Genomic DNA, 14229 nt, shown 5'->3' on the forward strand with positions numbered 1-14229 from the left:
CTTCTATCCACCCCAAACCCACAATCAGACAGCTTTTTATTTGCGCAACAACAGTACTGGTAACTGGGCCAGTAGCATTAATGATGAAGAACGTAGATAAATGGATCATGCAAGCACATCCACCACTTAGTAACAAAAGACACCATTGCTGAGATGTGAGATCTGTCCAGACAGGAAAATCATCCGTAATAAAGGAGATAACTGAAAGGAGAAGAGCACATAAGGGAACCTGGTTGTAAAGGAGTTGTATGCTGGAGAGCTGCAGTCGGGAGTGGCAATGCGCAACACAGACTGTGTATAGCGAGGAGCATAGTAAACCAGCGATTGAGAATATTATTCCAATATTGGAGGTGGCTCTCACGGTAGGAGGCTGTCTTAGATTCTGAGATTTCGGAGCGAGTGCATCAGAATAGGCCACCAAACCCACTCCGATGCAGGCGGGAAGAAGAGCCAATGAAGCAACTTTGGGCAGCGTTGAGCCGTAGACAAAGAGATTGAGAATAGCCGTAGCAGGAGTAAGCAGGATACGAAAAATTTGATAGAATAAGATAGAACTATGTGCAAGTGCAATATTAGTTAATATCACATTAGCACATGTAAGGATTGTCAACGGAAGTATCGACATTAAGGAGGTCCGAACAGGTTTGAATATTGCGATCCGGGGGCGTCCCGCAATATACAGGATCAAGCCAGTTATTGTGAAGTGATAGGCAACGAAGCTGAAATAGCAATTCGAGAATGAAGATGCCGAGAGGATTTTTTTATTGACGTAAACCTTGTAACTTGGTTAGAAAGCTATATTAAATGAGAGCTTGCGGACGTGAATGGCAAATATGGACCAGACTAGGACTAACAATTGCAACAGTTGCCAGGACGTTTATGATAATCCAGATCGATGTACCTGCAGTTGAGAATGTTTTATCCGTTTGTTCCAACTCAGGCTCTAAAGCCTGTCCGGTTTCGACATCCTTCTCTTTAGTTGGAAGAGAGGTGGAAGTGGATGAGGGTTTGCAGCTCATTTTTCCCCGTTCAAAAGTGGTCAGTCGTAATTAAATCCGTTTAATCTTCAAGAGAAAAAGAGGACCAGCGAGCCAGCTTTTGTACGGTAAGTTGTCCATATAGAATATGAGGAAATGTGGAACTCTTGATGCTGACGGCTCGATCGAGACTCGAGAATCTAGATCAAATGCCCTGCGTCATAAGTGGTTTATGTGGGGCCTAGTAATCAGGTTTCGGCTGCATAGTTAATCCGTCCGTGGACGGAATGAATCTTACCCCACAACTCCTCTCTTTACTGACACCCTCGGATATACTCTGTAGGTTCCATAGGATCGATTTGGGAGCGACCACCTCATTCTGAATTACCGATAATCGAGCCAATCAGATCGAGCCTTGGGCAACCAGTTCGTGGTTCAATCTGTAAGGTGCTTTCACTAAAATAAATTGCATTTAATGTGATAAGTTCTAGAATTCAAACCATACATTTGTCTCCTATTCGTTAAAATTTCCTTCAAATTTCCCTGTCATGGCTAGGTGTCTAGCGAGCAAGTACAAGCAACCAAGACAACTTACACCAGTGATCACGAAAACCGGCTAATGAGATAACCTGCATTTGGACAAGCTATGCCAAGATTTTCCTCGTCAGCATAAGTTCATGATTCATCATTTAATTGAGGTTTGGTAATCCATCATACAATGTAGAGAGACATAACACATGTTCTGGATTTTCTTGTTGATTCTTCCACGTCGTTATTATCATGTCATTCTACTCCATGTTCCTTTCCGGCGGAATCTAACTGAAACTTCCCGGGCAATGTTAGGGACGTATCTCCAGGAATCTGCAATGCCACCACTTTGTCGAAAACTAAAGAATATGCTACCCAACCTTAGCTATCCCAAGATTGTGTCGGGTCTCTTACACAAAACTTCCATATATTTTTCTGGCTATCTTGGCTATCGTCTTCGTCATTTTCAATTTTCGCTCGCTCACCTCAAACCCCTATTCTCTGAATGCCAAGCTGGCCACGTAAGCAATCGATCCCGGCGTTCCAGCGCAGCAATCTTGTCTTCTCCCCCTTGATGGTGCAAAATGGCAAGACCAGATTTTTGTTACGAATTACAGCGGCTTAGGGGAACGGACGGAGAGCTAACCGGTTAACATGGGATTCCAGATGGAAGTTTTCGCCCATAAAGGGAAGGGGCTTATCGCAGTAGATACATTCTTTCCTTGTTTCTCCAAATTTAGTTACTTCGTTGAATGGTACCCAAATTGAACCATCCTGTTTACATGACTATTCCTCCGGCAATCTTTCTATGCCCCGATTTCGTATGAATAACCAAATTGGGGCAGCAGTGCATAGCTAGCGGTCATTGTTCTCATATATCGCCAACCCTGATGGCCTACAATTTACCTACGTAAATCTTTTTTTTTTCCGGTATTTTCTTAGATAGTTGTATTTCGTTGCTTTCAATGTAAAGCTTCTAGAAAGCGGGTTGATATCTCTTTATAAGATAGCTTAAGGCAGGATTTCAGCCAGAAGACATTGTATATCGTATATAAATTCCTCTTTTAACTTCACAACACCCACTAATTCTGATTGTGTATACAGGTTAAGCGAGCTATTGTCACTGTTATCACTACGGTGGGGCATAAAAATTCAAACTTGAAGGACCAAAATTCTCGGAAGATAGTTTGCTTCTGGTTTAAAAATTAGTACTATTGGTAAAACGATGTGTATGCGCTTTGAGGAAACTAATGTTGTCGACATCGTCATCTCAGCCGCATATTTTTGCTTGCTCTGCTCTTTTATAAGCATCTGGGAGACACGGAGTACCTATTATTCTGTAGCGTAGTTGTAAGGAACGCGAAACTAGTTCATATAAAATTAGTGTTATATTGCCTACCTATTACGAAACACCAAAGTGAATGCACACACTTGGATATATCACCCACGTGTTCGATTGAATACAACCTTTATGAAGTCTTTAGACGGGAATGGCATCTCCAGGTGAAGTTTCGACGATAAAAGACGAGACTGGTCAACCGGTGTCAAATTAGAAACGTTAAAACAGATACTCTGCAGAATCATGTCCATACATAATTGGAAAGTCAAGATTCACTCAATGAAGCAATTTGGTAGCTTGATTGAGCCAACAGTATATACCAATGAAAGATGCTCAATACTAGTTATATAAATTATAGTGAGTTCATAGACAATTTGGTAGAGATAATTGATAAATCAGGCCTGGAGATCAGGAGAGCAATATACCGAACCACACCTCCGAATAATTTCCCAGAGTATCCAACTCTGCTCATTCCATTCGCCTAACGCCATCCTCCTCGTCAACATTTGTTGTGTTGTCATCTTTTAACAGCAGTGAAGCTAAAGTTGCCAAAAATAGCAAACCGCTACAGGTCAAAAAAACCCTGCCACGGTGCTCGTCCCCTTCAGCGGTCACTGAGAGCGCCAAGACAACGAAAATATTTAGCGGGATGCGAATGATGCTATAAATATTGGCCCTGATGGAATCCTCAACGATTAAAGCCCTTTGAGCACCCATGGATGGGTAATAGACACCAATGCAGGCCTCGAACAGGCAAAAGGCCCAAAAAGTGATCTTCTCGGATGTGGAAACGGCCGCAACCAAAATTGTAACACAACCTCCCGTGATAGAGAGGGCAAGGAGTGCTGATGGTGTGAGACATTTCAAGACGACTGACCCAGACTTTTGGGACGAGATATAGGTAAAACCGAGGCTACCCAGCATCATTGCAGCCATGAAAGTGGAGAATATCACGCCAAATGGTATCTCCGTATCGCTGGTAGATTTATGTACCCTTGTATCGACGTAATGGACTGATTTCATGGCAGCAGACCAATAGAAGACAAAAATGTACATAGAACCCTCGAAACAACACGATATGAAGCTGAGCACTAGGATGCGTTTCTCTTCACATCAGTCAGTAATATGCACAAAAATAGGACAAGAGGAGACGGTTTGACCTTGGAAAAGAATCTTGAAAACCGACTTTTCCGCAATATTAAGTCTTTTCAGTTCAGCACTTGCTCCGTAGTTTTCTCTCTATTGCTTTCGATGTTAATTGCTGTGCGATTGCGGTTTTCTTCACGCGGGATCACTGACCCAGGTTTTCATCGTATACCAAAACGCGAAGCTCAAACATAGAACAGCCACCAGGAATGGGCTGACTTTTGTCTTGGTTGCTTTTACCAGACATTCGCCCGTGATACCTGAAATAATAGCAACAATGCTATTTAGTGTGGACATGATTCCAAAGACGGACTCAAGTCTCATGCGGCTCTTTTCGAGGCCTTGCGCAAAGTATTCTGTCACCATCCAAGACTCAAACACACTATACATAAGGGTGGTGCTAATTCCACCGAGAACCCTTCCAATAAAAAGTAAAATTAGATCATTTGAGATCTTTATCAGGCAGCTTACCGCGTAAGCAACGCAAAAGCAAAGGCATGCGAGTCGTCGGCCATACTTGTCAGCAAGTGACCCGACAAAAAGTGCAGAGATGGCGGCAGAAAGAAAGCCACACGTAAATAAGCCTGCAACAGTGCTCTCCGTTAACCCTTTTTCGTCTTTATATAGAGTATATATGTACGGCCCCTATTTCGATGTTAGTATATTTGACTTTGTCGGCTATGAAAACGATACTTGAAGCCAGTCAGAGCCCATAACGAGCACGTAGACTATAAGAAACTCTTTTAAGAATTTCCTTTCAATATCATCACGTTCTCCATTTTCAATATTGTCATGAGTTGATGACCTGATACCTAGATCATCCTTATGATGATAACCAGCCACAGAAAGGCACGTGACCGCCAGCAGACCAAAGGTAATAAAATAGAAATCCATGTCGAGCCTCAAATCCGTAGAAATCAAAGACTAAGGAGTTTAATATATGAGTGTGAATTTGGCTTCATTTTTCAATAACCCTCTTGTACTATACACTTAGCGGCCAAGACCACGATGATGACGTTAGTGGATTGAATTCAATACATAAGCAAACTCTACCTGTTCCGCAAACGGCGACAGTCATCAGGAAGCCGATTATTCAAAATCACTCATTCATTGCTTCATTGATATAGTAAAAGCAATAGAATGGTTCACGCGATATTGGTACTCTAAAGTACGGGATTTAAGCAGGCAAAAACTTGCATTCACCTTCTAATGAATCATCTAAAAGGGATCTGGAATTGACTTTAGCATCCACACTATTGCGAGCATCATTAGACGTATTGTATTGAAACAACTGGAATCCAGGTGTTGGTTAGAATAGATCCAATTAAAATTACGCACAATTTAGCAGTGGGCGGGGTGAACCTTCATACCAAACTGTATCAACCTGTAGAGCCGGCAAACATACAACTCGGACAGAGGATACACCCGAGCGGCTGAACCCTATTGGTGGGTTGCTTTTCATCAAAAGACTTTGGTGCCTAGCTTCAGGTTGTACCGAGTCTAGACGCCGCCTAGTGGTCATCCTGCTATTTTGGGACCAATCGTCCGTTCTGGCGCTTGTCCGTCGTCTACTGAGCGATGAGCAGCTATTCGGCGAGAAGAGAGTGCAGACACCAAGATCGCCATAGAAACGGTAACTATAATCAAATATGACAAGGTATATAAACTAGTGGCAATCTGGTCAGGGAGGAAGTATATATCATAGCTGTCGGATGTTTCAAGTGCGAATCAACTGAGTATATAGGTTGTGGTCGGCAGTGGGATCCGTTAGTGAATGGTGGCGGCGTCTGGGCTCGGAAATCTTAGCCAAGGGAATTGATCTGTTCATGGGGAGCCGCGTCTAGACTGTGAGAGGTGAGTAATGATAACCTGGAAGAATTGACAAATTACGATCATAGGCTGTATTTGGAGTGAAATTTGGTATCTATACCTATTCCATCTAAAAGTTCCTTCCTGCAACCGAAGCAACAACTCGATCTAACCTGTGTTATTCCCCTATCCCCTCCCCCCTCGGCCGAATGCCTCGAAAAATCAGTTGTCGGATGAGAATTCCACGGTCGCCTAGGTCCACCCTGTCAGATATAATTGATCAAGAGATACAGGGTGGTCAGACAAGTCTTTTTTGTTAGGTTTCGAGTCTCGACGAGATCGATGCCATCTAAACGGGCTCTGGTATGCACAGCCGAACTTGGGCCCACTACGTCATGATTCTGGTCACCTGGCCAATTGTCAATGAAAATGCCAGTCAGAGTATCTGGAAATTAGAGATACAGTCTCGGAGCTTCCTAACTTTATTCGAGATATTTTCGGTGGGAAGGTGAGCAGGTCCAGTAATCACTGGGTTAGATGGGTTCTTGGTTGGTGGAGTAATTATTCGCGTGCTCTTTCACAGGCATTGTGGGACAGGTCAGAAACTTTGGATCTATCTCAGGACGTTGGATAAATTTGGCATAATAAGTCCTCCATCATGGCCCATTGGAGTTGAATCGCGTCCCCTTTTCCCTTCGGCCCTGGAGCATCATTCTCTTTGTCGACTCAAATTAGGACGAAAAACAGGTACATCGAACTACCGAGACTATATGGGGAACCCCAACCGCCGCATGACCATTTTGCGACGAACAAAGAGAATTTTCTCAACTGTAATGCTAGAATACCCCTTCAATATTTATTCCCTTTAATAGATTCAAGGGCCAGAAATCTTGTGAAGTATAACAGATCGCCTGACTAAACTTTAGGGAGTTCTAATGGTGACGAGAGGTATCTCGAATACTCGCAGAATTTTATCTGCGTCAGCTATCCAATAGAAAATGAGTTACACTCTATAAACTGTGCTATATAGGTACAACAACACCTTCAGCACAAGGTTCTTTCGCACCTTGTCCTATAAGGCATTTTGTAGTAAGAATTCGCCGCTCCGAAAATTTAGATAACCTATATCAACGACCGCTTTACACTATTGTTTGATTCTTTTGGGTACGGAGTAAAATTGGGTAGTGATAGGTTATAAGGAGGCAGTAATAGAGTGTAAATATTCGCCCCTTTCTATGCATTATATAGCTGAAAAGAATGAGGAAATGAAATGTCCGTGGATTCCTCGTGCCTCATTTTGCTGATAACAGGGAAAATTTGCTGGATTGGATGCTGCGTGACATAGTGTGGGAGAGAACATATATGGGAATTATTCCAAGCTCAGAGGTAGGAAATGGATCTGGTTTATTGTACTCAAGCTGAAGAGTCGTAGTGGGGCATGTTTACCCCTTCTGCTTTCAACTTTTCTTCTGCAGCCTTCATCCTCGCATGTCGAAAGGTAACTTCATCTTCCGGTAAGTCGGCCTTGTCAATAACAGATGGATGCCACTCAACAAGCAGATAATCCAAGACCGCTGAAACCCCCATTTCCGCCATGTGTGGAACAAGCTCGTACTCTGACCCCTCTACATCCATCTTAACAACGACAAAATCGCGAGGTAAAGTATTCATGAGTAGCCATCTCGATAGGTTGACGGTAGACAATTCGGTTCCATTGTTTTTTGATCGAACAACATCCGGGTGGGAGGCGTAAATGGATGAACCCCAGAAATCATGGGCGGTATTAACAGTATCCAGATAAAATATCCTAGTACCGTCTTTGATATCAGCAACAGTTGATGGATATATCTCAACCTGAACGCCAAGTTCAACATGACGCTCTTTAGCATGAAGAAGGGCGGCATTGAAGTGCGGATTCGCCTCGAATAGATGAATCTCTAATTCCAAGGAAGATTTTAACTTAGTCAAAATATTCACAGATCCATAAGACTTGAGATTACTTTGAGCATGCTCACCTGCCTGATCGTAAGTCGCCCAATCGGGGCGAGGGAAGTCGTATTCAAATTTTGCACTCTTCTGCTTGAGAAAGACTTCGAGGGTATCCGCTCTATTGGCACCGATATCAATGAAAATGTAACGAGGCCTTTGAGTCACTTGGGTGTGGCCTAGACGGGAGCCATAGTATGAACTGCGGGAAGCGACCAGAATCAAAGTAACAAAAATTATATTTCCAGTCAAAACGATGAAAATCCTATGCATCGGCATAATTAAAACCTCTCTGAATCTTACGAAACGAGAAGAGGACGAGTTAAAAGAGAATTTAGGAGAATGCGAATAGGCAAGAAGGTGGAAAAGTTGATGTTGGAAAGAGGATGAACTAAATTAGCTCTAGCCTTTAGCGCTTATCGGCAAGGCTAGAGTTGAAAATACCCGCGAGATTCCAGTTTTTGACCCAGACCCTTGACCTTGCCAGCCGTGATGAGTCTTGGACTCTTCAAATCATGTATGGTAAGTTCTAGAGCGTTCGGTCAGCCCAGTACTCTGAACGTTACCCTGAGTTGAATCATCATAGTTCAGAGCTCGAGTGATCTGTACATCAGAGTCATGACTTCACCACTTGCTCTTCTGTGATCTGCGCCGAATGGTTTCCTGAAGTTGTTTATACTCATAATGATACCACTACTGTGTCCCTTATCTCCTTTTGTGCCCAAGTGCAATCTTGCACAAGAACGGGGAGGGAAGGCCGCTGAGTTCCGCATTAAGAAGTCTTAGCAAGGGCGGGTTGTTAGCTCAAAGTATCCGTGCCTTCGCGCCCATAAGCGGGTCGAGCTAGAGATATATTTCTGATAGAGTTAGACTACAGAATACATATATAATATCTTTAACTTATCTTCCGACCGTAGAATCCCTTATGAAATTAACATACTCCTTCGTGCGAAGTTCTATTATTTTAAATAAGGATACTTCTTTAGAATATACTCTCTTTTATTTATAGAATTATTTCTATCGAGTTTAATCTATATAAATCTATTAGAATACTCTATAGAGAATTTTTGGGGTATACTCTCTTTTATTTATAGCATCTATTCTATTGAGTTTTACGTTGGCATATAAGAGCTATTAGCTCATGTGTGTGAACCTACTAAGCTTCATAGGGAATATGGTTTCCTAGAAGCGGGGTAATCTGATCTGAATTTTAAAAAGAATGTTATGTTTTCAAGATAGAAGACCCAGATTGCAGGATTGTTAGATTGCAAAGTCTTCTCTCTTCCTTCTCACCGAATTGATCTGTTAAACCGAGTACACCAGCGCGCTGTTCAACGTTCTACCCCGCACGACTAACTAGGAGGAGTTTACTCTACTTCTTAGTCAACCCCGCCGAAAAGTCCAACATTTTATCTGTGCGATCTAGTCTATTAATAAAATTATTTTTTAGGATATGCTATCTTTCGTTTTTAGAATCTATTCTAGTAAGTCTCTGAGCAAGCTCAGAAGTCAAAGGATTTGACGTTGGTAGGAAGATAGATAAGATAGAAGAATCTTCCTAGTTAAATGCGAACAGGAAGATCTAATCCGGTATAAAGTGTTACGCGGAGCCGACTAGTCACTAAGAGTTAGAACGTCCTAGGGTTATACTTACCTAGTTCCACTACGAATTCTAAGAGTATCTCGTAACTATACCATTACTATATAAAGCCTCATTACGAGTTCGGGTCCTATTAAGTATTTTGCAAGGAGTACGCGCTAAGTAAGTTAGTTACCGAGTGTTACCACGAGGTAAGCTCCCCTACTCATAGGCCAGTTTGTCTTTAAGATGAACTATAAAGTAGCAAGTACTAAAGGTAGTAACTAAGTAATAGTATATAATTAACCGCGAAGAACTAAATATATACGTGTAAAATAAGCCTCCTTATATATCTAGTGTCGGACTTTAGACAGAGTGCATAAAGTCGTGGTAGTGCACACAAGAAACGTATGTATGTATAAGTGAGATAGGACTTGATGTAGTGTATAAGGACATGGTTATAAGTATAGAGGTCGTACGTACTTCTAGAAGTAGAAGTGCCACGATCATGAAAGAATAACACTGATCAAAAGAGAAGATTAAAAGGGATATTAAACTTGATTCAATTTAACTAGGAAATAGGACGATATTTATATCTCAAGATACATAATAAAAGATCATATAAACAGACAAAAAAAATCAGTAATCATCTTGGACTGTTAGACAGTCTCCTACCTAGGTAGGCAATTCGGTGCGAGATCGTTGAGGATCAATATGATAGATCTTATAGAGGAGATCTAGATATAGTGAGGGGTTATTGGGTCTTTCGTCGCATGACTACATAAAATCCACATGTTGACATCTAGTCTATCCGATCATAGCGTGGGTACATCTTATGATAGTCTCGTTATTTGCAAATTATATCCTAGTTATAATGAGATCACGTGATCATGTGTTGGTCTTTATAACATATTTCCTTCGTATAACGTCATCTAATCCTATTCCTTGCTAACAAATATAAGTTGATTAGGTATCAGTGTTCATTTCCCCCGTATTAGCGCTGTTACGTGAGATTTCCGTAATGATTAATTAGGTAGACGGTAGGGGATTTTTAGAAGTAGTAAGAAGCAACGAAGGTACTTAGGAGGGCGGTAAGGAAATATAGTGAAGTCAAGAAAATTTTCTACCTAAGGTATCTCTCAAGCTAAACCTAAATAGTTAGGATACGTGCCAAGGATTTCAGGCATAGAGGGTCCCTCGAGCACCTTATAGGAACTGCATTCTTTGCTGTAGGATTATGATATGTGGGAAGTCATAAGTACTATAATACTTACGCGAAGTGACTATATAATTAGGGATGAGTCGAGTACGTCACTAGACGATAGCTAGACGATAGTGACCGATAAAATGCTATAGGTCCCTATTCTATTTTAACTAGTGGGAGAAAGCATCATATTCCTAGTATTCGTAAATTGCCTCGGGATACGGAATAGAAGGCCTACAGATCAGAAAAAGAGATATCAAAACTGGGTAAATTGGTATAGACTAGTATGCATATGGGCGAATGAGCACACTCGGAATCATATAGAGAAAGTTGATTGATTGAAGAAGGGAAAGGACTCGAACGAATGGGAAAAGGGGCAGTTTGGCTTTCCACCCGACACCGGTCGGGTATCTAAACTGCACGTCTCCACTTTTCCACAACAAGAGAAAAAGATTCGAAGTAGGTCTCAAGAAGGGCTGGGGCAGTTATAGGATATTTCAAGGACTGAGCCTACCATTCCTATCCTATACCTGCAACCATCCTTTATAGGCGTGAAACTGATTGCTGGCCATGACCACTGTCCTGCCGGCCATTTGAACTCTTCTGCTCTTTTTTCTCTCTCTCTCTCTTAGACTATCTACACACAACTTGTCGCTTTGAGTCTATCGCTCTCATTAGCATCCGGATTGAATGAGGTAAAATACATGGAACTTCATCAAGTAGATCATCCAGTGCTAAGTTTACTTACCAGCGTGTAATAGATAAGTCTCTGGTTTTGAGTAATGCTATGCCTTATGTGCTTAGCATACAATGCAAAGACACCACTGTACATTTAATTCCAATGGTTCCCGGTCGGGTTCTATAGCCTGGATAAGCGGCTCCAGACCTGTTCTTACGCATTCACGATAAGGTTTAATCTTGTATCTTATTCCTTCTCTTTCCGGCACCCCTTCCGATCATGTGGGGCAGCAACCTTGGGAAGTCAATTCATGGTTTCGGCTATCAACCGTGGTCCTTAAGAACGACCGTTCAAGCACCGATATCATAGATAGGCAGGCTGGAACAGTCTATTGACGCAATTATCTAAGAACATTCAGCCATGGATTCCAAGAACGACATGGGAGCCTAAACTCGCCGTTCGAATGATAAATTCGTGCTTGTAGACGACGCATGGTCGGTATCATTATCCGAAGTGGTCTCACTGAACGTAGGCCGTGCTGCTAAGGACTGAAAAGACGTTCTTCCCTCTGCTACGCAACAAACCGCCTTAATTTCAACGTGAACCTCCAGGATGCTCCATCGTGGGCTCTGAACGCAGGTGCGGTGTTAGTGAATAGCACTGGAGATGACAGCTGAAAAAGCTCAATAATTCACTTTCCTGTATCATCACATCCAAACCAGACCTCTCCTCTCACTACTGTCAAGGAGGTTGTTGTAGCCGCCAATACGGGTGCTATGGAGACTGGAGAAGGTTTCTAGTCAGCTTATGAAGTTTTTATAATGCGTTGACGTCCCGATGATATTCTCGGATATTAGAGCAAGAGACTAGCATATATCATGTCTTGGACGCTCTAGATCAAGTTTACAACTCGACAAATAAATAAAACGGAAATTAGAGAGTACTGCTTTATGTTATGAAGAATTGTGAGGTAGACTGAATTAAGTATGCTGATCTAGTAGGTAATTAGTGGTTAAAATTTACGCTTCATAATTACGGCTGGAGACTCTTAGTGCTGGTAATATAAACTTTTTGAAAGCGATTAGGATGTTGATGGATATATCAGTGGTGTGGCTACCTTGAGTAACTTACCAGTGCTACGTCAAGGCTAGATAACGGTTTAATCGAAGAAATATTTCATGATATATAGAGGATATCATGTATCATGGATATAAGGTAACAGATTGGTTAAGCTCTAGCAATTGATGATTCTTAAGAGACGATGGGAACTTGGTCCTCATTAAGTATAACCTAAAACCGGTCTCCGACTTTTGGTAATAGAAGCCGACATTGCATTAAATCTCATGTATATTCTAAGAACGAAATAGAAGTCGTGGATCGAATCTAGAACGATAGGAAGACCGGACAGTAGTAGTGATGTCATATGTCCACCATTTCCGCTGCCGACAGCTATGCGCATCTCCCCAGGATAATTATCGGATCCTTCCATAATTAGCGAAAGAAGCCATTTAGAAATATTCAAAGAAGCCGAAAAGGTGAGATTAAATTTCTCTTGTGATTTTAAGTTTGTTCCAAGCGTCATCATCAATATTCAGCTCAAGTACGTCTATACCCCAACGTGACAGTGTATAGCGGCCGTAACCATGGGTATGAGTTTTCGAGCAAGAATCTAGAGTGCAAGTAAGCCACTGTTCGAAGGTTTAGAATAATTATGGGATCTTTTAAAGAATCCAGATCATCTGCGAAAATTGTGAGAGGTACCACCTTTGAATCGTCTTTCATGGATAGAGTGCGTTCAGATCAATTTCAGCACTCCCACTAATATGGCGACTGAAGTTTCTCCATCCTTTCGACCGATGCGCCCCGGCTCTTTATCGGAAAGCTGGAAAAGCGGATTGGCTTTGCTGAAACCACTGTGTCAAGGTAGCCGCAAGAGACGACTGATCTCATTGATGGCTAGCTTTAGCGTACTTTTTGGAATCTGGTTCTACTCTCGGGGCTCCATTTTCTCTACATTTCGTCAAGCAAACATTGATCAATCGTTTCTGCATTTTGGTACTACCCCTATTCCCACCGCGAGTTCAAGCCAATATGCCGTCGCTATATTTCTCGGCAAATGGTGGGACGAAAAAGACTCCGACGGCGATGACATTGATAGCTATTATGTCGCGGCCCGAACACTAGTCTATCAGCTACTTTATGCACCGGAAACCAAGTTTACAAGTCCGGTATCTGTCGTAATCTTAGCCACTGAAGCAGTGCGCGAAAGCAAACGCCAGAGACTAAGAGCAGATGGAGCAATCGTGGTTGATACTGAGAGACTAAACCACTCTTTGGAAATTGGTGTCGCACAATACCGTGAAGTGTTTGATAAGCTTCGAGCTTTTGATCCAACCGTGATGCCCTTTGAGAAAGTCGCCTTGATAGACGCGGATATGGTAGTTACACGACCTCTCGATGCACTATTTCAAGATACCAACACTACCCTCTCTCCGGTTGATAATTCAAAATTACCCGCGGCAGATTTACCCGAGCTCCCAGATAGCTATACTTTTGCAGCAACGCCCGATATTCCAGCGCGGAAACAGATCTTCCCTCCGGACGTCGATAATGAGTGGCATCGTGATTACTTTAATGCCGGTGTGATGCTATCCTCTCCTAACGACAAGCTCTTCCAATATTATCTTGCGATCCTTGCTCAGCCTGACATATTCGGCCATATGTGGCCAGAGCAAGACCTTTTAAATTTTGCCCATCGCTGGGATGGACCTATGCCTTGGCGACAACTTAATCTTTCATGGCACTTAAAGCCACCGTTGGAGGTCGACGTTGATGCTGGGATGGCTATGCTTCACTGTAAATATTGGGAGTCTGGTGAGGACTCGTGCCATCGGATTTCTCGTGCGCGGCGTTGGCAAATGCAGGGCTTTTGGGAGGGAATTGAAAGAAAAAACATAAGAGCATGATTACATTCTGGAGGTT

At 42.3% G+C, this 14229-nt stretch overlaps 3 protein-coding genes across 3 annotated transcripts; 1 reads left to right on the forward strand and 2 right to left on the reverse strand.

The window, feature by feature from the left end:
• Positions 1-4125: 4125 nt before the first annotated feature.
• On the reverse strand, positions 4126-4505 carry N7496_010567 (uncharacterized protein; the record flags this gene model as incomplete). The annotated part of the gene is made up of 2 exons (XM_056703480.1): positions 4126-4372; positions 4462-4505. The coding sequence occupies 2 exons, from the start codon at positions 4503-4505 to the stop codon at positions 4126-4128; spliced, it is 291 nt and encodes a 96-aa protein (XP_056552480.1).
• A 2707-nt stretch (positions 4506-7212) lies between these two features.
• Positions 7213-8064, reverse strand: N7496_010568 (uncharacterized protein; the record flags this gene model as incomplete). The annotated part of the gene is made up of 1 exon (XM_056703481.1): positions 7213-8064. One exon carries the CDS (start codon positions 8062-8064, stop codon positions 7213-7215), a length of 852 nt encoding a protein of 283 aa, XP_056552481.1.
• A 5135-nt stretch (positions 8065-13199) lies between these two features.
• Positions 13200-14213, forward strand: N7496_010569 (uncharacterized protein; the record flags this gene model as incomplete). The annotated part of the gene is made up of 1 exon (XM_056703482.1): positions 13200-14213. The coding sequence occupies one exon, from the start codon at positions 13200-13202 to the stop codon at positions 14211-14213; it is 1014 nt and encodes a 337-aa protein (XP_056552482.1).
• Positions 14214-14229: the final 16 nt, after the last annotated feature.

This window comes from Penicillium cataractarum (assembly GCF_028827025.1).
Source record: "Penicillium cataractarum strain IBT 29864 chromosome Unknown utg000008l, whole genome shotgun sequence".
NCBI classification, from domain to species: domain Eukaryota; kingdom Fungi; phylum Ascomycota; class Eurotiomycetes; order Eurotiales; family Aspergillaceae; genus Penicillium; species Penicillium cataractarum.